We start from the raw sequence: 27,894 nt of genomic DNA on the forward strand, positions 1-27,894 counted from the left end.
CATACATTTTCAAAAAAACGTGAATAATCTCTACACGTGTTAAAGTAGCAACTTTTGCGTCTGTGGCCATTTAATCATGCAATTTATTTTTTAGGCCGTTAGAAGCGGAATTTGATCTTATTTTATTGATCACAAGTGTTATATAGTCATGTAGAAAATGTGATGTAAGATGATTTTATTGAAGTTGAAAAACATCACCATCAAGAAAAATAGGTGAACGACGAACATGATCTAAATGCAGGAAGGGATCTAGTTGACGTATGGGGATCTACTTGTCGCGGGATCTAGGTGATACGTAACCTGAAAATATTGTGTAGTACGGCTACACTGTTAAATCATTTTATATTATTTAATACCATAAAAGTATGATGAAATCATATCTAAGCAATAAAAATAAAACAAACATAAAATATATTTGAATTTTTTTTTAGTTCAAATATTTCCAAAAAATTTTCAATTATTATTGTCTTTGGGTAAGCGATAGTAAACAATATGAATTCGCCTCTTTAGAATTCTTGTCCATAATATAAATATCAACGTGAAATTATTATAAACTATAAATAGATTTATATTAATCTGAATGTTATTATTTAATTATGTAAAATAATTAATACACGTATTAGCAAAATGTATTTCAAGTTGCTGCGAATATTTTTGGAATTACAACAAAATAATTAAAATTTGAAACTGAAATATCAATAAAAAAATGTGCATACCTTTTTTAATATATTTTCAAGCTTCATAGTTTTATGTAAGATATACTTATGAGAAACGTAATTCTAATTGAAAAGTAATAATTTTTTAGCCCTTTTAAATTCAGTAAGTACCTTACATCACTTATTAAAAATATATATATATATATATTATAAAAAAATATTTTTGTCGAAGTATAAGTATTAAATACGAATTTTTAGTTGAACCAATACGCCATAAAAATGTATTCATTTACTCTTTAGGAGTGGTGTAGTTCCTACTATGGTAAGTCAACACTCAACATTGAGCAAATATAATGTGTGGGTGATATCTTGTTTTTTTTCTTGTATCGCTATCAAAAAAATTTTTGTCACCACTATTTACTGTAATGTTCTGTTACAACACATTGGAGACGAATTTTGTGTTCAATGCAATATCGGCTGTCATATAGTATGCGGTCTACCGGTGAATTTACGAGTATAGTATGCGGTCTACCGATGATTTACAAATATAGTATGCGGTCTACCGCAAATAAATAAATTAAAAATGATATCATAATATTATGGTATAATTATTGTAGTAGTAATACCTAGTAAAAAATTAATAATTAAAAATTCGTTTGTCAAAAAAATTGTTGTCAATGAATATAAATAAATATAATGTAATAATGTTATACAAAAACTTCCGCTATATCCCTCAAAAATGAATTAAATAAATCTGATTTATTTATTCCACGCCACCGTGTTTCTATGAGATACCTGCAATAATATGTATCATTGTATCATACGTATTACGTTAAATTTATTATACATAACTTATAATAATTTTACCTTGATAGGAGATCAGGACTTGTACCACACATATTTTTAACTACTTTTAAGCATAATGGTCTCCATAAACTTTCGATCCGTTGAATGTGCGCTTGTGTAAGTGGATCAACAACATTTTCGCTGTGGTTAACTGTACTATGCGTATAACCATATTGGGCTATCCCATTATAATGCTGGCCACCCATCAGAGTGTATAATAGAACCCAATATAACCTCTCTTTTAATAATGTCATGCAAAGTTTGCTTGTCCCGCTTTTCGACAACAAAATATCGTGTCTCACTATCGTCACATAATCCAAACACCTAAGGACCGTCCATTCGTCTACCATAATTTCTTCTTCCATTTTCAAGAGGGTCGTCATTTTTGTCTTCGATGTTTTCACTCGTCAAATCTGCAAGTAGATATCGACCTGTAACAACATAATGATGATTTATAATATTTTATATTTAATGTTCAATATAAAATTGTATTTTATTATGTATTCAATTATAAAATATAAATTACCTTTATGATTTTTTCTAGATCCTCTTAACAAACATTCATCGACTTGTATGATAATATCAGGTCCTCCAAATTTATTATGTTTTTCGAATATTTTCACTGGTATATCCCGACACAAATTCATCCAGTCACATACGGTGTTAGACAATTATGATAAAATACGCCAAATGAATAGGATAGAATATAAGAAAATAATTTTCTTACCTTAAGCTTTGTGTTGTTTGTCATCCCTTTCTCTTACAACGTAAAATTCTCTTTTCCTTACCTCTCTCCTTACGTAGGTATAAATTCATAGCACTTCCACACTTAATACATTCGGAATTTTCATTATTTGCCACAAGATTTTTGCCAATTAAAAAACTTGTGGTTGATTCGTCATACTACTAATAATTAAATAAAAATCTTTTGCCAACATATTGAGTATATAAAATATAAATTGTGTTGTCGCGCAATAAATGACGTACTGAGTTATTGAGCCCCTATGGCCTATACTTTTACAAAATGTCAAAGTATTGTTATCTGTGTATAAAGCAATAAAGATAAAGTGTTGAACGAAGAAAAAGATTAAAATGCATCTATTAAAAATAAACTTAAGCCTATATAAAACCACAGGTAGACCGCATCCTACAGCAGCCGGTAGAACGCGTTTGCCAGTAGATCGCATACTATATGAAAACCGCAATATATTCTTCCCTATTTATTTTGTTTATAGTTGGTTTTTCTTTTAAGTTTTAACTAAGTACGATTGTTTAAAATACACAGCTATGCAAGCAACAATTTGTGTTTGATCTAGAGCACTTCACTTTGAATTATAAAATTTAACCGCTTAATTAAAATACTTGTAATAGGAAGCTTGGATTCAGGATTGGCTTGGATAAGTACGTAATTCGCCCAATCTCGTGACGTGAGAATGATGTAAGCTCGTGTTATGTCGAGCATAATGCAGAAGTATATTTACAATTTTGATGTCCTAGGTGCAAAAATCTATTGGCGCCCTTTCCCCCCCTAAATACATTACTGGTATAGTGTATTGGCTCGGTTTAATAAATCTGCCGTGAAAAGTTCACCGAGCCACGCGTTGTGGAAAAACACCTTTTACACTGTCCTGTTTTACGATAATGCAGACGGTAGGTAATATTTACACCATGTTACTAAGTTGGGAACGAGCATCGTGTTTAATGCGATACAATTACTACGTTCATTAAAAATAAATACGAACAGTTATTTTCCACCAATTATTTCTTGTTTGAATGAACCATTTTCTGGTATTTTCTCTAATTATTTACTCACTATTGAACAATTCTATTTATTTATTTTTTATTGTTTTGTCTAATTCTCCGTGTGTAGATATAAAAATAAATGCCATAGTCCAAAAACCTATAACAATAATGTACGGCTTTTTTCAACAATTCCAATGGACAAAACAAAAAATTATCTTAGATTTTAAATTGCCGTATTTTTATAAATACGCGTAACCGCATATATTAAAACTATTTATATTTATCATTTTTTTTTCAAAAAAAAAAAAAAAGGCAATTAAAATAACGATAAGTATAAAAATCAATACAATGTAATACATTAATATATTTTAAAACAATTGTTAATACAGAGGCAAATTATTATAAATCAAATAATAATATGATGGTACTTTTTTACTTCTATCTAATAATTCTGTTTTAATTATGACATAATAAGACCTCTTCTCATAGGTCTTTCCATTTTAAACAAATTTGTTGGTAATTTAAAAAAAACCATTTCATTCTTTCTTAATTTCATATACTATATACTACAAGCTACAGTACCTTTAAGAAGTTCTTTATGATTTACCATATAGTTCCTACATCATTTGTTTTAAGATTCCAAAAACCATAAGACTGGTGTACAATTTATCCAAGTAAATAGTGTGAACTTTGTTAAAACAGTATTTTAATAAATTATTATATAGAGTCATAGAGGTATAATTGAATTATTTGTCTCCTTTTTCGTAAAAAATTTCGAAATTTAATGTGTATCTTGTGAGATAATCGGGTATGTTGTAACGCTTAAGAAAAGTGAATTACGAAATTCTAGACAGTACAATTGGAACGAGCATTGTTAATTTAATTTACTAAGTTAAATCATTTTTTTTTTTCTGAAATCAGAACCCCTGTTTGTCATTAAGTTATTTCATAGTCTGTCTCCAATATGTTAACAAACTACAAACCAATGATACAAAAAATAAAATAAAAATAATGTGAATCATTTAATTTTAATCGATATATTTGAACATTTTCAACGTAGTTTATTTTTGTCTGAAACAACGAACATTAAATCATAATATAATATGAATTTAAAAGTTGCACCTTGATGTTTCATTAACATAGTACATAGTGTATGGACCGTTTAAAATCGACAGTTATGACTGTTATGAGATATACCGATGAACATTGAACATTAAAAATACTACTCTGGTAAAAATAGGACGAAAATATCTTAAATGTTTTTAAAGGTATGTCATGAAAAATCTAGTATGAATATTCTTTATAAATTTTTAATCTACAATTATAAATTTTTTAATTATAACAATTAAGCTACCTACGGTTAAATATTAAAATATTTAAATATATGAGTAATATAGCATTGTGAATTGTGATGCATTTTCGTTATGGTTCGTGTACGTACTATTACTCCAAGATTTAGCATGGATAGAAATCTTAGCTAGTAGTGATTTTTATCACCGGCTTTTGCTGCTTCCGTTAATATTGATAACAGTCAACAGTGAACACTGAACAGACTACTCCGAGTGTTATCCGAGTGATCCGACTATAATTTAATAATAACAATTATGTACTATTAATTTTTAATTTATTACTTGAAAGTTAAAATTTCATGTTTATTTTATTTAGTTTAGTTTTAATTACGTTTGTACATATTGTGTTATTCTTGTAAATTGTAGCATAAAAATTATTTTTATTACTAAATTGAATTACATTATTTATTTTTACTCATCCAATTCCCGTGTTAAATAAAAAAAGTAAAAAACAAACACAATATAACTTGTATCATAAAATTTTAGTAAGTGCTTACATTTTGTTATACATAAGTATGAATTAAGAGTAGGGATAAGCTGGTTCCAGTTCTCTAGGAATCAAAGGAACTGATAATTGTTGGTTCTCATAAAAAAATGTATTGGTACTGGTTCTTATTATTTTCAACTTAAACAAGTGAAATAAATACTGGCCATATTATGTGAAATTGATATGCAAACATAATGAAAGAAGATTCATATGCTCAAGAATAATTTAAAACAAAATTAAGTGTCAAAGAAGAAGTCTAATCTTATTTGAACAATCCAAATATAAATCCAGAAATCCAGGTAGATACTAACATATTTCAATAAAGAGGAAGGAATACTAACTTTTCTAGACTTAAAAATATGTTATTACTAAAATGTCTTTGTACTCCTCCAGGAACTGTTTTTTTGAGAGAATGTTTTCAACGTCTGGGTTAATTGTTGATAAAAAAAAAAATAGAAACAGACTAAACTCAAACAAAGTTAGAATGTTGGTGTTTCTCAATAAAAATTTGAATGAATAAATATTTTTTTTTTAATTTATAGCTAATTTATATTAACTATTAATTATTAAATAAGATTTAATAAATAATGTGGTACAAACTACACTCATTTTATGTCTTTAGGTAGGTAGGTACTTGTAATGAATAGCGAGTAGATACTATTTTTTAATTTAAAAATAACTGAAAATTAAAATAAAAAAATTGTATAATGTGGATATGATACTTACCTATTATTTTTAATAAGTACCACCATCAAGTACCAAAGAGACATTTTTGGGAATCTGTCAAGAACTGGATTCAATTATTAAACCAGCTCATCCCTAATTAAGAGCATTCAAGTTATTAACTTAAATATACGACAATGAGTGTTAATCTTGGCACTGAGTCTTTATTTTATTGTTCATGCAAATTTATGGCATTGACATAAACAATTGTCAATTTAATTATTAAAATGTCACAATGTGCAGCAAGACTGTAAAAATGGACACAACATAAAGTCAATGATAATGAACATTCAGACATAAGGTATTTTAGAGTTTCAAAAAACTTACTGTAATAAATGAATTGATGCTTGTGGAAAAAATATAAATTGTATAAATTTAAATAGTGATTAAGAAATTGTACAAATATTACTGTTCATTTGAAATCATTCAGGAGAATTAAACAATTAAATTATTTGAATGATAAACAAAACATAAATAAATTATATTTTATATTTTAACAAAAACATAGAAATTAAAAAAAAACATATATATTCAAGTAAATAAATTAATTAGATTTTTACATATTTGATTTAAATAAAAGGTATTTTATGAATACAATTTTAGATTTATTTATTAATTTTTTAAGCAATACCCAAAAAACAATTTTAATAAGTAACCCAGGGATCATTCAAAATAAAAATAAAATTAATGACATAATTCTAACCTAATAGTTTGCTAATAACCTATTTAGGTATAATTTCTAAATTACTTATTAAAATCAAATAACCAATTACTTTTAAATAATGTATATTTTTACAAGTAAATAATTAAATAACAGTATCTATTTTATTGTTAATTATTTTATTAAATTCTTAAAATAAATTAAGAATTTGAAAATTAAATTGTTTGATAACTAATAATAATTTAAGTGATAATAGCATTGCCAGTGGCGGCCGACTACTTTAGTTATATTTACTATTAGTATAAGGTCTATGCGGCTCCCAAACTTACGTATCTATTACAAAGTTGCGATCATACCCATATAAATATTAAGCCATGAAATAAACGATTTAGATTTTGTCAAAAATTAATCAAGCTTAAGAACTTCCGTTTTTCTTTTGAACTTTATAAGAAAAAATCGTTAAAAACAGCTTACCTACTAAAAGTACTGAAGAGGAATATTATATTAATAAGGGGCAGGGCGGTGGGACAATAGGAGTTATTTCCCAAAAACACACTCATCACATAGGTATTTAACAACCATATACTATTGTCATCACTCATCAATAGTAACATTATGGATTTACGTGTTGACAACACAATTTAAAACAAATTGTAGGTATTTTCCTGTATTATAATATTTTTGTGTATTTACTTTTACTTCTCTCCACTCGTACCTACGTTCAAAATTCCACGTTCAAAATTTACTCCAGGCTACAAGTAATTATCTATGCATAAGGTTGCCATTTATAAAAAATTACAAGCTAGACTTTATTATACCTCCCCTTCCTTCCAAACACATTTGTTGAAATTTTTTTCGAAGCCATAATGTATATTATGTAAATTAGGTATAAATGGTAAAATAGCAAGAAAATAAAGATTCGTAAATGTCGCTATGAAACACTAAATATCGTCTTCGGCTATCTCCGAAATTTTCAATACAATACGCAATAAAATCAATTAGGAATAGTTTTAGTCAAGTTAAAGAAATGATTTTCTTTTTTAAGTTCTAAATAAAATTTTATATTTAAGTTTGTTCTACACTCTTATTTGATTCATTATAATATTAGACTAGATGAGTAGGAATTCTGGCCAGCGAGACAACTTTTATCCAGTCTCTCTTAAATCATAGAAATCCTTTTACAGATAATTGATTGGAATTTGGAACGAAAGAGAATCTTCAAGTAAAACAAATTTTTTATCATATTATTCAATCAGTTGTAACTCATTATTGCTTTTTATGTTACATCTATTATATTTTTAATAACACGGACACTACGTGTTCTTTCAAAAATAAAAATCTAGACAAATAGTCTGCAGGAACAATAAAAAATATTTTAATTGAACCTAGATTATGTAATAAAACCAAGTTTAAAGATTGTTACTTAGCTGATAATAGCTTGTAAAAAAATAATTATAGTATTAAAGATAATTAAATAAAAAACCAATAGTTACAAAATCACAGCAGCCTAGACTAAATCTTAAAACTTATACAATTAAAAATTATTTTTAATTTTACCGTAAAACAAAATACAACTATAATCCATTTTTAGATTACATAATTAATAAGTACATGATTTACATTTATTTCTATATTTACCATAAAAACATTAAGCTTGTATAATTTAAGAATATTTGTTCAAATAATATTGATTTTAACAATAAGCCATAATGAAACAATCAGGTATTTTAATTTTTGATTCCATTTGGGGATAGTTTGATTAATTGTAGTGCATAAATGATCAATTTGTAAGTAAAAAAGATTTTATTAAAAAATTACAAAGAGAAATTTTACTAAGAAGTTAACAATGGAAAACCAAAAAGGATGTTCCAGATATTCTTAAATTACAGCTTCAAGTGCTTTAAAAACTGCATCAACGATATTTTTCCTATACCTAATATTTTCACTACTGAAAATTATATTTAGGTTTTCAATGGGTGTCAGATGTAGCTTCAATAGAATGAAGATTTTCGTCCCCAATAAGAATAAAATCTCGGATACTCACGATAATAACCAAAGAAAAACTGTCTGAATCAGGTATCATTCACTGTCATTGATACACATTACACAGAGCTAAAGATATATATTATATATAGATATATATTTCATGTATATATAATTGATATGTTATCAAAAGAAAACAGAAAAATAGATTTTTTAAATTAAAAATTAACATAGGTAATAATAATAATCTAATAACTAATAAGTTATAATTACAGTACCTTTATAAAACTAAATTTAATAATATATTTTCAATTTTTCATTTTAGGCCGATAATAACTTATTTTATATGTATAATTCTGTTATTTAATTGTTTATAATAATAATAGGTGTGAGCCAAATACCTATAATATACCTACAAAGTCAAAGTATGATTGAATAACAACAATCGTAAGTGTATTAAATTACGTTAAACGACTTAATCTACAAATGGAATAATAGATTTTCGTTGGCAAATCTTATAATCCGGGGGTGAAATGTTAGTTTCTCAAGTAATTGGTTGAGCAATAGGGAATAACAATATAAGAATTATTACGGCTAGGTATTTTAAATAGGAACTTTTATATTTAGCGCAAGTAAGGAAGAGAAGTCAATAGAGAGCAGATATCGAAAAAATATAATTTTTTCATGATGACGATCAAATAGGGTGGAAAGATGTAGAAAACGTAGGATGGGCATATACCTATTTATGTGGTATGCAGAAACCTTTGTGGAACTTAAAAACTTGTGCTAGTGACGTCTAGAGACTATAGTTCTTTGCAAGCGTTCGTAGTCTGTGAATTCTAAATAATATCCAACAGTATTTAACGATAGGTTTGACAAGCTAACCAAAAATAAAGTTTAAAATATAATTGAATAATTAATGTGTATAACTGTATGATGATATATACGATATACCTATATATAATTCCGTTGTTTTAATGCAATCCTCTCTCGCCGTATCGAAGTGATTTAAGAACAGTTTTTAAATAAAACAATCAAAACCTATACAAAAACAGGAAAAAAATGTATTACGCACTATATATGCACTTCATTGTTAAACTAATGCATAGGATATATCGGTTTGCTATAAGAATCTAAAATGAGAGATAGCTTGGTGAATTGGCATATATTAAACTAAATAAGCATTAAGGCTTGCCAATATATTATTTCTTTATTATACAGCACATTTGTGAATTGCGATACCTAGTTATACTATGTATGGTATGTAAGTAGTGGATACTTGCATACCTCAAGAAACATGCGCGTTTACAATTATATTGAAATTAAATTATAGATTACGCAATAGATACAGCTATGAACATATTTTGAAAACAACTACTTGTTTATTATTCAATATATTTAATTTAAATATAATATTTAATACACAAATACCTGTCATAAATAGGCTTGCCATTCGTCTCGGTTTTAACAGCATGTCCCGGTGTCTCGGCCGGTTATAAATTTTGTCCCGGTTAATGGAAGCCGAGCTAAAATAACTTAAACATTATATTATTTAATATCGAAACATGGAATACTATTGTATATAATATCATTACATCATTACATGATTATCTATTTATAATTTCCATATAATTATACTAACATACCTACTAAAAAAATAAGGTTATTTTAATATAATATCCCGGTTTGGTGATTTTAAAATCTGGCAAGCCTAATCATAAATAATGTAACTCATTAGTTTAAATTATTGACATTAAAAAAATAAAGTTTACTTTAATCCCTCTACTCATTGGTGAAACTAGACATTTGAACAAGGGGGTGCTTATAAGCTTCTAAGTTTATTTGTGACTCAATGGGATCTAACACCATTATTTACCTATATGTAATCAAGTACCTAAACACAAGCACTTATACAAAAAAAAAAAAAAACTAATAATTTCAGGTCCACATAGTATAGTACAAATTGTTTTTAAAAACAGAAACAAAATAAAAATCACACTTGGTATAGACCCAGCATAAAATCACTTTGAAGTAATTTTTGTTATTTGATTTTTAATTTATTTTATAAATAATAATAATATATATAATTATTTTTGATCCTAATACACAATATATTTTATAAAAATTAGTTATTATTTACTTTTAAATATTGGTTACTGATTAAAATATGATAGTGTTATAAATATTATATTACAGCATTTTTTAAACTGTTCTGCAGAACCCCAGGGGTTCTGTTAAACTAAAATAATTGTTTTCAAAATTTCCAAGAAAATTACTTTAAAATATTTAACTAAAAATTAATAGTGGCTAAATAATGTTTTTCTATTAAATAATAATATGTGAGGTATAGTCTTTACTCTATAGTTTATAATATAATTATTATACAAAATAATCATAATTTTTATTGTAAATAATCCTAAAAAAAACTAAAAAGCTAAAAAAGTAGTGATTCCACACTAAAAGTAGATATCAAAAAAGGTTTCATGGATAAAAAAGTTTCAAGAAATACTGTTATATAATATTATGTATAGTACAAAAAATTTAAAATAACTAGGGCGAAGAGGTAGTGCTTTCTTATTTTCACTAAATTCAAATCAACACATTCAATTCAATATTATAAATAATAAAATGTTATAGGTATTATAAAAATTGTTGCTGTATTATAATTGTAATTCGATAAATTATCAATTTTATAAACAATATTTTAGAGGGTGCTAAAGACCTAAAGTCGCCTCCCTTTATGCACCAATACTTCTACCTCAATAATACAATGTATTGTATTTCTATAATGTGTGGAAAAAAAAATATCTAAAACTTATTATGTAACTTTTTAGAAGGTCATGTCAATGCCATCAGCAGAGATATAATTTTACTAATTTAAGTATTAAGGTGTAATTAAAAATTTATAATATTATCATCATTATAATTATTGTTATTAAAATTAAAAGCATGCTATAAAAGAATAAAATAACTTATTATTTACTCAAAATGTTGAGTCCTACATTAACTCAAAATTATAGAACCAATAATAGTTGTTGTATAGATGTAAACTGACTAATAAATTATCATACATAATAAATATCTTCTATCATTTAAACTTGAAGTTATTATTAATTGATTAATGTCTAATTTTTAAACTTTAGTTTAATCAACCAGATAGTATACTCCACTTTAAATTTTATAATAGGTCAATAATCAACATATTTACACATCAAATGATTTAAATAATATGTGGAATGTTTTTTTCTCTTTGTAATATACAAATAGATAACTGATATGAATTAACTATTCCCTTAATTGCATAATGAAGAAAATGTATACAAATATTATATTATAAGTGCTGTATTTTTCTTGTGCTATTTGTATAATAGTTCAACAATAAATATTTATATTGCAATTAATCAAGTATATAACTAATAATTTATTATTTTTAAGAAAAAAGTTGCTTCACTATAATTGGTTTTAAGGTTACTATCTCTTTCATTTTAATAAATAAAACATCTATTATTATAAGGCAATTGATAAAAATTGACCTATGACACAAGTATTAAAAAAAATCATATTCACTCAAACACTGGATAGAGTGAAGAATCTATGCACAATAGTGCGATAAAAAGTATTTAACTTTATATATTGATTTGTTGGAATTGAATCTTGCATCATATTGATTGTTCTTGATGGATGATAGTCACAGAGGTTGTTTGAGCAATCTTTAATTAGATTAATCAAGTCATTAAAAAAAAATATTGAACTAATTTTTCGAGACTGTCAAAATATATTTATAGACTAGGAAATAAATTTATTTAAAAAAATGATAAAAGAATAAGAAATTACTAATCAACAAGGCAACAACTCTCTCCATTCTTGTATGAACTTAAGACTGTCCCCATTATTCAATTCAGGCCATCGCATGTTAAAATCAAAAATTACAATAATTATACATAATAAACATTCATTAAATTTATTTTTCAAATTGTACAATTGTTTGAAAAAATAAATATAAATACAAATATTGCACAACATACACACAATTGGACAAATATAAATGAAACCATTAAAAAAAAAAATGATTTAAACTTTTTAAAATCCATAACCTAATCAATATTAACAAATAAATATCTTTTTTTAAGTATGGGACAAAAATATTTAAAAAATGATTAAATCAATATGACTCATAACATTATTTTTGCTTATAAAATATACTGTGCCCATGAAATAAAACAAATTAATTTAATCTTATGATGAAGATTGAGGTTTTGTTAAATCATTATCCAAAATGTCTGATGTAGTATCACTCAATAATGTTTTAAGATCAACAGATTTGGGGAGTTCAATTTGTGATGTCCCTAAAACATAATGAAATAAAAATCAATTTAAGTTATAATAATTCTATTTTTAAATCTTACCAGCTTGTGCCATGAAAAGTTCTTTTAAAAATCCTAGTTCTTTACTTAAAAGTTTAATTTTTTCTTCAAGTATATCATTCTCAGTTTTTAATTGATTTACACGTTGCAATGTTTGCTGAGTGCGCATTCTACTTTTAACTCGACTTCTTTTAACTGCCTAGCAAGTTAAAAAATATATATCAATACAGACATAGAAAAACATAATACAAAATTTAAAAAATACCTGATTGTTTTTATCTCGCTTTCGTCGGTAGTCTTCTTCACTGCTATCGCCTTCATCCCGTAACATGGTCGATAACGCCATGTTTTTGTTTTCTTTATTTTTACGAGCCATACAACGCGACACACGCACTTAAATGATTCTAAAAACCAGAATTGACAATAAATTACCAAAAGTTACAGTAAGAGTGAGATGCCAATGCCACAATGGTAAAAAAACCTTAAAAAACCGTTGCGAAATCAAAATTATTGTTTAAAGAATAAAGTGGCAATCATTGTAATTTCGAGGACACGGGAGAGAAACGTGAATAGATGTCTCTAGGACACTATTGTGTATTAATTATTGGGTCATTGACAATATATACAATAAACGTATATATTATACACAGGCTACTGAGCAATATCAAACTGGAATAAGTCTAGCGATCACACTTACTTAAACAGAAAATCCGATGTCTAACGAAGAATCGGATCCGGTGTTGAAAAAATAAATGAATTTTGCAATTGAATAAATTTACATCAACTTACGGAATATTATTACTATTATTATTACGACGTTAGATATAGATACCGTATTAATACTGTAACAGTATGCAATAATAACAACATAAAACTTATAGATAACGGAGAGCCATTATCTTATTGGCATAATGTTTATTTTTCTGTTTATATATGCGCACAACCTTCTGTGCTCGAACCATATTACTCTCTGGGCCGAACCATGGTTGTTGTATAGTTATTCATATCAATATGGACCGGCCAGTCGAGTAATGGACCGCCCACGATAAATAGAACAAAACGTCAGTGATTATTCGTGTTGGTTATTTCGTCCTACGTGGTAGTTAACACTGATGATAACAATCATGAATGTAATACATTTATTGCAGAATGTCCTGATAAAAAATGAATATCTACTACTATATTGATTGCAGTTTTAGTTATGAACTGCAATTTACTATTTAGTAAATTTTTTTACGATTTATTGTAATATTATATTTGAAAAATATATTTATTTTTTTGTAATATAAATTTGTATATTTAGTGTTAAAGTATTAATAACTCTTTGTAGATTACACCGTCATTTCCAAAAGGTACACACACTTCTTGTTTGCTTAAAACTAGGAAAATTCAGATATTAAACATTTTGCATTTTATTTAAAGATTATCAAGAAGTCAATATGCATACCGATCAACAAGTGAAAAAAAGATTACAAGATGAATTTAATGACATAGAATCAAAGAATATGTGGAACATTACGTTTAGAGTAAGTAAATTTAGTAGATATATGTTCTGTAAACAATATAATGCCTCAATGTGTATGCATTGTATTCTATTTATTTCATTGTATAAATACAATACTATTAATAAAATTAAATTGTTTAATTAACTACTAAATTAATATAGATTTTAGTATGTATTGCATTCAATGTCATATCCATACATCAATATTATTATAATTTATATTCTTTGATAGTTTGTGAATGAGAAAACTCACTAAATACAATAAACATAGAAATATTAATAGTATGTTTAAAATCAAATTAAAAAAAAAGGTTGTGAACTTCCCATTTAATCAAAAATGTTTGGTATTCTAGATAAATAAACATTATTATTAATTGAAAAAAAATATACTATTTTATTTGAAAATGTAAGTGAAAAAGTTAGTCTTGAAAAATCTTAGTTTGTAAAAGAAACAAGAATTTATATTTTAGAGTAATTTAAAATAATGTATCTATGTTTCCTATTTTATGTGGTATGATATTAAATTATATGATTATAAAAATTTTAAATGTGTACAATAAATTTAAAATAACTAAAAATAATAATCATGTGGATATTATAAAAATAATTATAACTACAATATTAATTTTAAATGAATTGATTTCACTCTTGGAGTATTTGGATAAATAAACTCTATGTAAATATATATATTTAATCTCGTATAAAATTTAAAAAAACATAATATAATAAATTAAATCCAGAATATTTTATCTTCATTAAAAATTTAATTTATTTCAATTTTTCCCCTAGAAATATTAAAGAAAAATATTTTATCCCCAAAGAGTTATTAGCAATATTAAATCAATTTAAATTATTGGCAAATTTTATTATTATTATAGTTATTTATGTAAAGTAAAAAAAATAAAAAAAAATATTGAATAATGATTCAAAACCCATAGATCAATAATTAATGTCCTATAATCAATACACATTAAAGGCTAAAAATCTTAAATCCAGAAAATAAAATATTGTTCTATCTTATTATTTTCTGAAGACAAAACATGTTTGATGTTTCCCGATATAATTATATTAAAAATAGACAATAGATCTAAATTTTTTTGAAAAAATCTAATGTTCTTTAGTATTTTTTTTTATTTATTCCATTTAATCTATTAATTATGTTCAATTTTTTTTAAGTATATCTTAGTAGTTAATTTTTTTATTATTATTAATAGTATGATACAGTTTTAACTTAATTTTGAATTGGGAGTCATATTAATTAAAATAACTATAGAATCATTTAATTTTGATAATTTTTTTTTAGTTTGTTGAAGTTGAAAGTTCAAAAATTAAGAAAACATCTGATGAAGCAAAAAAACCACAAAATAAGGCACTAAATAGATATCAAGATGTTTCACCTTATGATGAAACTAGAATTATCCTAAAAAGAGGAAATGTATCTTACATAAATGCTAATCTTGTACAAGTAAGAATAATATTTATATAGAATAATTTTGATTTATCAGCAAATAGTTTTAATATAGTATTTAATTTTATACTTTATTCGACATAGAAAAACTTCTCTTCTTTTTATGGATGGAATATTAAATATTAATTATAAAAAATTTTTATTGAATCTAAGTATACAGGGTAATTTTTTATGCATGATCATAATACTCTTTTGATCCATCTTTTTTATATCACCACTTCCAAGTTCCAACACACTTTTCCACCTCTCTTTATCTAATGCTACATCCGTATCCAGTAACAGGTTGATTTTCTTCAAATTCTTTCAACTGTATCATATCATCTCTGTTTAGGCTCATATCTTGCTCTTTTTTCTGACGAATTGTTTTTGGCGATTTTCTTAATGATTGAGCTCTCTTCAGACATGTATATTCGATATAAGTGCTCCTTTGTATGTCTTACAGTGATTTGGATGAAAACGTTTTTCTGATCTTGAAATAACATTTATTTGCAGCATTTAGTGTCTCATAATTTTTCTCCATCAAGTTTTTGCTAATTTCTGTTTTAAGTTTTTAGTTTATACTATAGTCTTTCAAACTTCAATTATTCTTAAATTTCAGCAATAAGTTCATTGTTATTCCACAATCCTTTTTTTTTTTTTTTTTGCTATTCTATTTTTTTTTTAAATAAAATCCACAAATTTCTATTATTTTTCAAGATTTTGGTCTTAGTCATCATATTTAAAAGTACCTGTTCAACATTTTGAGGTCATTCCTTAGCACCCTCTTTAATTCATCCTTATCCTTTTATGGATGTTTTATGATAATCAGCGTACTAGAATTAATAAAAATAGTTATCTTTAATATTTGTATTAATTATATTGATTTAAATTATCATACAAGTTATAAAATTTTTGAACAAAAATTTTCAAATCATCACTGCTGCCATATCTACTAACTAAATACCATTTTTTTCTATATATATTTCAATATTTGAAAAACATAAGTTTTAAATTGTTACTCAATATTCCTTAAACAATATATGAAAATTTGGTCTTTAAGTATACTTTAAAACTCCAATATCCAGAAATTGAAGAAATGCATAATTTAAAGAAAAATGGGGGCTTGGCATAATTGATGAATTCTATATTTATGTTAAAATATAAATTTATAAATATATTTTTATGTTTTGTTTACATAGGTATGTAATTGTGAAAGGCAGTATATACTGACTCAAGGACCCTTAGAAAACAGTGCTTCCCATTTTTGGCTTATGGTATGGGAACAAAGTTCTAAAGCCATTGTAATGTTGAACAAAGTTATCGAAAAGAAAAAAGTAAAATATATAATTTGTATTATGTTTCAATTCATTATTTAATTGTAATTATTAACATTTTTTTTTCTTTAGCTTAAATGTCATCAATATTGGCCAAAGAAAAAAAAGGATAATGATAAATTTGTATGGAATGATGTTGGTTTATCTGTAGAATTTATTTCTAAAATCAATCATGGATTTTATGCACTAAGTGTTTTAAAGTAAGAATTAATCAGTTTTTTTTGTTTAAAAAAATTATTAATTTTTTTTTTTAGGCTTAATGACTTAGATTCTGGAGAATCTCGTGAGATTTATCATTTTCATTATACTGATTGGCCAGATTTTGGAGTACCTAAAACACCTACACCATTTTTACGATTTCTAAGAGATGTTAGGCGTAGTGGTAGTCTTGATCCATCTCATGGGCCAATTGTCGTTCATTGTTCTGCAGGAATAGGACGTTCAGGAACATTTTGCTTAATAGATACCTGCCTAGTTAAAGTAAATAAAATAAGTGATTGAATTTAAATTTAAAACATAATATAAATGATATATTTGATATAGATGAATACACCAGAAGGCTTAAATTATGTTCATATACGTACATTACTTGCGGAAATGAGAAAATGTAGGTTGGGACTTGTTCAAGCTCCTGAACAACTTCGATTTGTATACCAAAGTGTTATTGAAGCCCTTGATTCAAATTGGGAAGCGGATAATGAGGTAAATTATATTAATTAATATATTTAGCTTCAGTTATTGTTCATTCAACTATCTCCAGCTTAATTATTTTTTTCTTCATAACATTTTCTTTGTTCTCTTTATTTTAATATAATAAAATTAATAAATAATATTTTAATACTTAAAAGTCATTATTTTATAGAGGTAGACTGTGAGAATAAATGTATTATGTATTTTTAATACTTTAATAACAATCAAATTGATGCCATATATAATAAGTTATTTTTTTAGGACACAAAGTTTATAAAATAAAACAAAAATTAGAAAAAATTTATGTTAATATTTTTTAATGAGTCAATTAAGATTTATTAAATATTAATTATATTTTATAGGTCCTAAAAATGTATGTATTTAGTCTTAATATATTTTTACTTAATTTGTCCAAAAGGTTTCTTGGTATAAACAATTTTAAATCACATCTTACTGTATAAAAAACTGAAAAATAAAAAAATATTAATAAAAATATGTTAATAGTAATATACAATTTATATATCTTTGTTTTAGGATAATTTACCTAGTTTAGATGGCTCATTGTTGAATAATATAAGCGAATCAGACTGTGAAAGTAGTGATAGCGAACTAAGTAGTGAAGCACCCCCTTTACCGCCTCCTCGTATGGAATCATTAAGGCAGCAAGATGAAGAAGATTATGATGATGAAGAATCGTTGGTGTCAGAATCTGATAGTGATGAAAATGAATCAACCCCGCCACCATTACCACCTCCTAGAGATCTTGATTTATCTAAGCTTAATGAGTATGCAATTTCATTAATCATGTTTAAAATAATATTTTATTAAAATGGTTTTTTTTTAATTTTATTTTAGTCACATGGATACAACAAATACCAAAGACGAGCGTAACAAGAACAAAGTTGAAGGAGAGGCAGAAAAAACAAAAATTATGGCAGACAAATTAAAAATAATGAAGAGGAAACAAAAAGAGCAAGAAAAATGGGAACAAATCAAAAGGTCGTGGTTTTATCCATTGAGAAATTTAGGAATTGGAGTATTAGCTCTTAGTGGTGGTGTAATGATTGTCGCATACTTGATGAATTATAAAAAATAATATTTTTTCATTTAGTTATTTATACTCGGCTTTACAATTTACAAGGGCATTACAGACATAAATAATGTTTGCTTTAATTTAAATATATTAAGAAATGGTAATATAGATGATGACCAAATATTTATCTAAATAGCTATACTTCCATTTGAATAAAAATAAAAGAAGACTGAAAATAAACATAAAAAAAAATAAAAAAAAGAATAAAGCCAAATTTTCTTTGATTTTACCTTAGTTTTAATTTGTTTTATATTTATAATAAAATAAAATTACATGGAATTTTGTCTATAAAACAAATTAAAATTATCTTTGTGAATTGTAGACGTCGAGCTTTATAAACAAAAAAAAATATGTAAATAATTTCTATTAGCATGAATCATATACCATTTTACTTAAATTTAGTTGGTAACACATGTAAGTAAATAATATATTTATTTTCTTGATGAATTGATTAAAATTAATCATTCCGTAAATTTTATTATACTGTCTAATGAAATAACACTATATTATTGAATTGAATTAAGTTTATTTTAATAAAAATATAAAATGTTAATCTACAATCACAAATTGTGGTAATTAAATAAAAAACTAATTGATATTATGTGTATTCTCTTATTTATTTTTAAAATTAAAATATGAAAAATAAAATAAAAATAAAATTAAGAAAAAAATTATTTTTTAATTACATTTATTATGTTTTGATGTATTATTAGTTTCTCTTTTAATTATTGTCTTTGGAATATGGATGATACTTTTTAAGATATTTTTTTATTTTTATTTAATATCAATGTAATGAAATGTAATATTATGAACATTTAAAAAAAAAGAAAATATTTATCAAATTATGTGAAAATACGATTTTAATTTGAAAAAAAAAATTATGATCCAAATATATCTATAATTATATTTCAGTAAATTCTGTTTGAGGTTAACCATAAAAAATGTTTTTTTTCTTTCTAAAACTGTAAAAGTGTATTATTCTTAATAGGTATCTAGTTTATAACTAAACAGTGTAACTAATATTAATAAGACATAAGCAATTTAGGTTTAGGATATTCAATTATTTTTGTTAAGTATTTTAAAATGAAATTATAAATAGTAATTTAATTATATTGATCAAATGTACGACTGTCAGAATATAAAAATTTCAAAATAACTATTATTATTATTTTATCACAATTATGTTAATTAATAATTTATGATTATTCATTTTAATATGTACTTTTAATCATTTTATGGAAGGTAAATAATGTTTGCTCATACCATAAAGACTGTTTAATTGCATTTAAATTTCAACTATTAATTAAAATGTTGACAACATATAATTGTTTATTAATAATAAGTGATAATATTAGATAAACATTTTACTATTTAATTTATTATACTGTATGTTATACATTTTTTATAATATTTAAATTTAATCAATACTTAATAAATAAAAATAAAAAGTATTTATTAATACTTTATACTTATCTTGAATATAATTTAATATTATAAAATGTTTTGTTTTACATTTCTAGGCACTGCAACAATGGAAAACAAAGTAAAAATAAATGAAATGGAGTCATATTCTTCACATTTCTTGAAAATTATTTTATACACTTAAGAAAAATAAACACAAATAAAATCTTTTTTTTGTCACAAAAAAAATCTAAAACATGTCTTTACTATAAATATGATATACATAGTAGTATGTAAATTTAATATAATGATGAAATAAGTTTTTAACACTTAATTAACTATATAATTATGTCACTATTATTTTTGAATTATTACATAAAATGAATTAAGGATTATTGTTACTAAGAATTATCTTAATGATATTAAAACTTTAACAAAATGTATATGCATTAGATGAAAGTAGTTATAGTAATTTTGTTTTTTTTAAATTTTACTTATTCAATATTTTTATAATTGTTCTGATATTTATACATAATAAAAAATAGATAATTAATGTAAAAAAAAAAAAATATTAATCATTAGGAAATTGATTTTTTTATACATAAAAATTTAAGTAAAAAAAAAAAATGTCCTTTTTATTATTTTACGTAAGAACACTCAATAGTGTTCATTAGTTATTCGTAATGCAAATAAGTTATATTGTAAAATGTTAAATTGGTTTTTTTTAAGTAATTTACTGTGTTGTTTTAAACTTTGAAATTTTACATTCTGACCTAGTTACACTTAAATACCATTTTATTAAATAACAAAAATCATTTTTACTTAGCACTAAGAAATAGACCCAGTATACTATTAAGAGTCAATTTTTTATTGTTCCTCTATCATATTATGGCTAGCTTGTAGCTAGAAATCTTCATTTTTTATAAAAGATAAATTAATTTTAAAATATCTAATAAAATATTCTAAAACATATAAGGTAATAACATATTATATTATTTATTCTTATCAAGTCTAAGTTTTTAAACTCAATCAAAAAATTTAAAAACCAAAAATTTAGTTTTTTTTAAAGTATTTTTTGGTCAGAAATACCATTAAAATACTTTATTTTTTAAATTATTGATAAAAACGTTAAGTTTAGGTTAAAAAGTTTGAAAATTAAATATAAGATGTTAATCAAAAATCGTTCTTTATATACACTTAATCAATGTTTCTCAACCTAGGAATCGCCACCTAATTTTTTAGGGTCGCTAACATATGATAGAAAATTTAAACTAAAACAAAAATTAAAACCCTTAAATAATAAAGTAAAGTAATTAAAAAATAAAATCAATAGATACAAAACGTAATACTGATTATTAACATTAATCTATGTGTGTATAAAAAAAATATATGTAGAGGGTTGCTAAAAAATTTAAATTCAAAGAAAGGTTTGCCACAGTAAAAAGATTGTAAAACTTGCACTAAATAATATTAAAAATATGTTAACAAAATCATTAAAATTAGAAAATTATTTAGTAATTAAAAATTTATAAAATGTTTTATAAAAAAATGTTAAAAATATTTTTAGCAAAAGTATAAAAAATTTAATGATTTAATATTTTTTTACAAACATAAAACATAAAAGTTCTAATTTCTATGAAATTAAAGTTCAACAATATTATAGAAACTAAGTCACGCTATCAATGTTGAAATTTCATTTAACACCAAAACTTTTTAATTTTGCATTTTATAGAGGAGCTTGTCTTCATTCAAGGATTAGGGGCATATAAAAAATCAATATTTAATGTAGAAATTTATGTAGGAATTCAAATGGTTTGGTTAGTTATATTAAATCAAATATTATAATTGGACGTACTTTTAGACCTTTATATTATATTTTCTAAAAATTAATTAAATTAATGAGTTAAAAATAAGCATAGTTTACATTTCATATTTTATCTACTCTGAATCATTTTAAATCTCTAACAATGTATCATTTAATTAAAAGTTTAATGCAACTATACAACAACTTACTTAGACAATCACTGCTATTCAGCAAAACAGCTACTTTTTTTATTTATTGAAGTAATTAGTTTTTCCTTGTGTAGCTTTTGAAGCAATAATAATGCTTCAATTTTTAAATTTCAGTGATTTCTCTAGTTGGTATTATAGTAAGTTAAATTACTAATAACTTTTCAAAATAACAGAGTAAAAAAAATAAGTGCACAACACAAATTTTTTATGCAGAACCTGTTTTTAACAAAATGAATTTTCTTTTTTAACTACATTATTATTAATAACTGAAATATTAGTTAAAACAATAGGAATATGCTTTATTTTAACAATTTATTAATTATTATACATTTCATCAAAACTAATTTTTGATTTACAACATATTTTAAACAAGTATTAAAATAAATATGTAAGTGGTACTCAAAACACCATTTTGAGTTCAGTTTATTTTTATTGTTAAGACTTATGTAATTGAAGTTTCAAAAAAATAATTAAATGTATCAGATAAATACATTACAATTCATAAAAGTATAAAATAATTTAATTTTAAATGAATAGTGTATAAAATAAATGAACTGCAATATATTAATAATTTGTAAATTTTAAAATTGAATTAATACTTGTATATATTTATTGACAATATTAATATTAAAATTATTGACAGTGAACAATTAGCCGTTATCTTAGGATATACAAATTTAAAGTGATATGAAATTTAAAAACTTAAATTTAAAACATACTAAAATATAAGTCTATTAATATTTCATAGATTTTATAATTATAATCAATTTTATGATTTTAATATATTACTTATGATAAAGCAGTCATACTTTGTACAATATACATTTTTAGAACATTGTAGATAATTCAATAAAAGGCAAATTATCATTTTTATTTTATTTGAAGACAATAAAATTATACAATTTTTTTTTTTTTTTATTAATATTTGAACCTTGAGCAAAAAAATAAGAAAAAATACTAAAAATAATAATTTAACTATTACTATTACTGTAGATAATTTGACAGTTGGTTACAATGAAAATAAGACTACAGTCACAAGGCAGGAGAATATAACCATTTCCTTTATACAAATTATACAAAATAATAATCAAACTTTAAGTATCACTTTTCCATAGTTTTATTGTCTTGTCATTTTCTAATGCTGCTGACGCAATAATATTTGCTGTTGGATGACATGAAGTACACAAAACTACATCTGTTAACCAATTTAAAACAAATTAGATGATATTTACTGGTATTATAATTAAATGAATTGTTTACCATATCCTCTACAATTACAATGAAGCCTCGTGTAACTTACATCACTAATTACCTTTCTAACTCACTCTCTCAATAAGCTAAATTTTTAATTATTTTTTTCTTTCAGTCTCAACTTTACTTAAAATATTGTTTTTTTACTTCCGAAAATTTCATTATACTTAGGAAGCACCACAACTGCACACTTCTTTGTTCTTTTATTGCAACTACATGTCATAGAAAATGTTTGCTCAGTAGTTCATGTTTAAATTTTATAGTTTAAAAAATAGAATGAATCATTCTATTATAAAACTTAATGGGAAGAATATTATTTTTATTTGAAAGTAAATATTTTACAATATATATTAATTTTTTTATCAAGTTTTGAGTTTATTAAATATAGTAATTTAAGAATACTCTTTACTTATTACAAACCAAATTATTGTAAAAAAAATTATGATTATTAAGGGTAGTTGCATAAATTTTCTATAAAATGTACTTTTAACATAAGAACAAATGCAGGTTTGGGTATCCTCCTGAAATCTTTTTTTAAAGCTTTCATTATTAATAAAGAATTTAAAATTTAAAAATACATGATCTTTATGTCATTTTTTGTATTATCTGTTTAATTATAAGTTAAATAATAATTTTTGTAAATATTTCTTTAATAGAGAAAAATAAACATTTGACTGAGAGTTGCAATTTTTAATTTTATTAAATTTGAATATTATCAATAATTTATGTTTCATATTAAACATTTTATTATTTTTTGTAACTAAGACTTTAAGAGTTGACATTTTTGAATCAAAATTTTTCAATAAAATAACAATTTTTAACTGTTAATTCTTTTTTACTTGTCAAGATTGTTTTTACTTTTTTTAGTAGAGAAAATTTAAAAATATACATAATGTTATAAAATAACTATGTCCTAGAGTCTTAACACATCATAAAAAGATACATACTATGGTTAAGTTTAAAAAGTAACAAAGCAAAAATTAAATAAAAATAATAACTTTAATATAAATTCAAAAAAAGTTTACCTGTGTGGCCTTGTAATTTCTGTACTATTTCTTTTGATTGTAAATTCCAAATATATACCATATTGTCTTCAGATCCCGAAACTATCCACTATAATGATACAAACAAGCAAAATTAGCATAACATAAATATTTAATAATAAAATAAAATTATAACACTTGCCTTTCCACCCGTCACAGAAAAATTTGCAAATATACAGTATTTTTCATTTTTATGGCCAACATAAGTTTTAAGACATTTGCCTTTTGTGTAATCCCATAATTTTAGAGTATTATCAAGTGTGGCTGCCAAAATATATTTTCCGTTGGGTGAGAACTTAACGAATGAAACTGGTGGATTGTCATCGTCGATCAGTGTTTTTAAACATTGACCACTGGCAGTATCCCAAATACGACTAAAGTAAAAAATAAATTATTTAAAAATACATATTACATATACATAAACTTAAAAAAAAAATATTACCATAAACCATCGTAACTACTGGAAACTACAAGAGATCCATCTCTATTAAAATGAACAGCACTAACAGGATCAGAATGTGCGGGAAGTGTTTTTAGACACTTACCACTTTTTACTTCCCAAATTCGTACACTTTCATCAAACTAAAGAAATGAACAAATTATATAAAAAAAAAAATAGAATAATGATTGTTATTAGATATTGAAAACTTACAGATCCAGAAGCTATTAAATTTGATTGTGGATTAAAATTACAACAAAAAACATAATTACTATGGCCTTTAAGCGTCTTGACACATTTTGACTAAAAAAATTAAAATAATAATTAAACGATTTATTAAATTTAATGAAGTACATTTTAATTTCTTAATCTTTTTCAACAAGATACAATTTATTATTTTATTACTAAGAGAAAATATACAATCTATAAAAACTAAAAAATAATAATATTTTGTTATTTTTATCCCGGCGAATGAAAATAAAATAATGCAAAGATCTTTTGTCTTAGGACAATTCATTTGAATGTACTTATTATATATTTATATATTTATATGTGAAAATAGTAAAAAAATATAGATAAATTACTAATTAGATAATATGTCTTTAAGAAGTTACCTAATAGTAAAATTTGGGTTGAGAGTTGAAAAGGAAAAGAGAAGAAAAAATGAACAAAATAAAAGATATATCCTAGACAAAAAATCTCTGTATTATTTTATTTTCAGTCGCTGGGATGTAAGATTTTTAAGAAGAGTTAAAATATTAAAATTTCTTATAAGTGGGTTTTCATAATCAAATAAACACAAGAAAAATTATTTGTAAAATACATGTCATTGTGAAGGATTTGATTTAAAATGTTAAGTGGAGAGTTATTAATTTTACTTATTGTGTTATTCTGATAACTTAAACTTGCATTTTTAGCAGCGCTCACACTAGACATTAAATCCATAATATTTTTAAGTGTCTTATAAGTAGTTCTATTTTTAGATATATAAATTTATTTGTTGATGATAAACCTAATTTTAAGCATACAAGGAAAAGAGTTTAAGTATGATGTTCACTAAACAGGTAAGGAGAGTCTATGTTTCAGTTAAAAGTAATATGTATTGATATGTTAGATGGATAAAACACTTGCAGGTATAATATTCAATTTATAATAAATAAAAACTGAATTATTTTAAATCGCTCATAATTAGATTATAAATGATAATTACAAAATAAATTCTTACCGAACTTAATTCCCAAACTTTTAAAGTTTTATCATCAGAGGCAGATACTAAAAGACGACTATCTGATGACCAACTGACATCACTAATTCCCAATTTGTGTCCAGCAATAGACTTTTCAAACTTTCCATCATAAGCACCCCAAATTTTGATCAATTTGTCAGCAGCTATAAATAATAATTAAAATATTATAAAATAATCAAAATAATTTTAATATACCTAACTAAAATTAAAAAATATATACTTAATTACATTTCAAAATATTTATTGAAGTATGTGAAACCAAACATATTTCTCATTAATTCAAATGAAGTATATGATTTTTAATACTTGCATTTATTATAAGCCCAAAAAAAAATTATACACCCACCATTTTATTTAGCATTTTTTACTCTATATACACACATATAATGAAATAATAGTAATATAAGTCTCTTAAAAACGATTTAGTGGCCCATAATTGGTCCATTAAATTTGTCATTTAACCTGGCATTAGTTTTTAATTTTACTATTTTACTATATTGTGTACAATAAAATAAAGTATATTATAAAGGGTACTATAATTATCAAATAAGTCAAATTATTTATTTTAATAATGATGAAGTCTGAGGTATGTCGATATCTAATTTAGTAATTTAGTAAATCAGATATTAGTTAATACATAATTATACTTGTTTATTTTGATTATAACAAACAAATATGGCATATATATTTTTGAAAATTTAATAAATCTTAAAGAAGTGAATGATATAATTAACAATTTGCAATTAAGTTTTATAACACCAAACAATATTCCATTCATATAATGAATATAAGAATCAATCAAATTATGTGATAAGAGATGCTAATTTATAATTTGAACATAGAGCCTAATGTTTTTAGTGCTTTTTATTTTGCTCTTGAGTAATTAATGTAGGAAATTGATTACAATATACAGTTCTAATCAAAAATATAATACAAACTCTAAAATTCAAGAAAGTAACTTACATGAACTCGCAAGCCATTCACCATTTGGACTGAATTTCACTGACGACACGGCTTTGGTATGACCAGCCAATGTAAATTTTAATGAGTAATTGGGTTTCTAAAATTTATAAATTTCTTAAAAAAATTCTGAAGATAAAATATGTGTAGAAACTCAATTACCACATTGCTTGAGGATTTTTCTCGATCTCTAGCCGGCTGCATACTTTCGCCTAGTGGAGACAGCCACAGGGGATGTAGTGCCGCTTACAAATAATAATAAATTCTGATCCCGGAATTCTAGTAAAAAAACCTACTTGTTTACAGGAATTAAATTTCGTATAATCTAAAGGCTGAACAGACACATCAGTTAGGATTATTCGGTCTGTCGGATATGGTTACTGGTTAGGTTCCTTGTTTGTTTATATTCGTAGGACCTATAAACATCGAGTTTTGATCACTGTCATCCAATGGCCGCCACTCATAGGTATCCAATCCAACACTGAAGACAAACATACTATAGGCGCCGCCTTTGGAACAAAAATCGAACGAATCGTTCACTCCATGATAAATACTTATTTTTTATCAGTTCATATTATCAAAATAATGATTAAAATTATCGCATAGGAATCAATCACGACATAAAGTCATATAACAATAATAACATGAACATGACAATATG

At 24.2% G+C, this 27,894-nt stretch overlaps 3 protein-coding genes, 1 long non-coding RNA gene and 1 pseudogene across 4 annotated transcripts; 1 reads left to right on the forward strand and 4 right to left on the reverse strand.

Moving 5' to 3' along the window:
- Nucleotides 1-1,363: 1,363 nt before the first annotated feature.
- LOC112597806 lies at nucleotides 1,364-2,642 on the reverse strand (annotated as a pseudogene).
- A 1,946-nt stretch (nucleotides 2,643-4,588) lies between these two features.
- LOC112597812 lies at nucleotides 4,589-9,567 on the reverse strand. The gene is made up of 3 exons (XR_003114858.1): nucleotides 9,403-9,567; nucleotides 9,188-9,328; nucleotides 4,589-4,827 (listed from the first exon to the last, which is right to left on the reverse strand). It is a non-coding gene; the product is annotated as an uncharacterized LOC112597812 (long non-coding RNA).
- A 3,045-nt stretch (nucleotides 9,568-12,612) lies between these two features.
- Nucleotides 12,613-13,744, reverse strand: LOC112597798 (CCAAT/enhancer-binding protein gamma). The gene is made up of 4 exons (XM_025344017.1): nucleotides 13,510-13,744; nucleotides 13,078-13,216; nucleotides 12,855-13,011; nucleotides 12,613-12,794 (listed from the first exon to the last, which is right to left on the reverse strand). Exons 2-4 carry the CDS (start codon nucleotides 13,186-13,188, stop codon nucleotides 12,685-12,687), a joined length of 378 nt encoding a protein of 125 aa, XP_025199802.1. The 5' UTR covers nucleotides 13,189-13,216; nucleotides 13,510-13,744; the 3' UTR covers nucleotides 12,613-12,684.
- Nucleotides 13,745-14,040: 296 nt separating this feature from the next.
- LOC112597756 (tyrosine-protein phosphatase non-receptor type 2) lies at nucleotides 14,041-18,940 on the forward strand. The gene is made up of 9 exons (XM_025343945.1): nucleotides 14,041-14,164; nucleotides 14,235-14,338; nucleotides 15,620-15,781; nucleotides 16,963-17,097; nucleotides 17,170-17,297; nucleotides 17,352-17,577; nucleotides 17,641-17,799; nucleotides 18,322-18,572; nucleotides 18,643-18,940. The coding sequence occupies exons 2-9, from the start codon at nucleotides 14,252-14,254 to the stop codon at nucleotides 18,881-18,883; spliced, it is 1,389 nt and encodes a 462-aa protein (XP_025199730.1). The 5' UTR covers nucleotides 14,041-14,164; nucleotides 14,235-14,251; the 3' UTR covers nucleotides 18,884-18,940.
- Nucleotides 18,941-23,208: 4,268 nt separating this feature from the next.
- On the reverse strand, nucleotides 23,209-27,693 carry LOC112597724 (protein will die slowly). The gene is made up of 8 exons (XM_025343899.1): nucleotides 27,396-27,693; nucleotides 27,237-27,333; nucleotides 26,253-26,416; nucleotides 25,241-25,330; nucleotides 25,031-25,170; nucleotides 24,731-24,962; nucleotides 24,571-24,658; nucleotides 23,209-23,489 (listed from the first exon to the last, which is right to left on the reverse strand). Exons 1-8 carry the CDS (start codon nucleotides 27,435-27,437, stop codon nucleotides 23,389-23,391), a joined length of 954 nt encoding a protein of 317 aa, XP_025199684.1. The 5' UTR covers nucleotides 27,438-27,693; the 3' UTR covers nucleotides 23,209-23,388.
- Between the last annotated feature and the right edge of the window lie 201 nt (nucleotides 27,694-27,894).

Source organism: Melanaphis sacchari, unplaced genomic scaffold (assembly GCF_002803265.2).
Source record: "Melanaphis sacchari strain LSU unplaced genomic scaffold, SCAv2.0 Contig43_pilon_pilon, whole genome shotgun sequence".
Lineage (NCBI taxonomy): Eukaryota > Metazoa > Arthropoda > Insecta > Hemiptera > Aphididae > Melanaphis > Melanaphis sacchari.

Bases quoted from the DNA above. Each gene is read 5' to 3' on its own strand.
- LOC112597724 (XM_025343899.1), bottom strand. From the start codon at position 27,437: ATGCAGCCGGCTAGAGATCGAGAAAAATCCTCAAGCAATGTG. The intron at 25,331-26,252 runs GTAAGAATTTAT...TAATTTTTTTAG, and splicing joins AAGTTTGGGAATTAAGTTCG to TCAAAATGTGTCAAGACGCT. The intron at 24,659-24,730 runs GCAAGTGTTATA...GTATCATTATAG, and splicing joins TTTCTGTGACGGGTGGAAAG to TGGATAGTTTCGGGATCTGA.
- LOC112597798 (XM_025344017.1), bottom strand. From the start codon at position 13,188: ATGGCTCGTAAAAATAAAGAAAACAAAAACATGGCGTTATCGACCATG. The intron at 13,012-13,077 runs GTATTTTTTAAA...TTAACTTGCTAG, and splicing joins AGCGAGATAAAAACAATCAG to GCAGTTAAAAGAAGTCGAGT. The intron at 12,795-12,854 runs GTAAGATTTAAA...ATTATGTTTTAG, and splicing joins ACTTTTCATGGCACAAGCTG to GGACATCACAAATTGAACTC.
- LOC112597756 (XM_025343945.1), top strand. From the start codon at position 14,252: ATGCATACCGATCAACAAGTGAAAAAAAGATTACAAGATGAATTTAAT. The intron at 17,800-18,321 runs GTAAATTATATT...TCTTTGTTTTAG, and splicing joins ATTGGGAAGCGGATAATGAG to GATAATTTACCTAGTTTAGA. The intron at 18,573-18,642 runs GTATGCAATTTC...ATTTTATTTTAG, and splicing joins GATTTATCTAAGCTTAATGA to TCACATGGATACAACAAATA.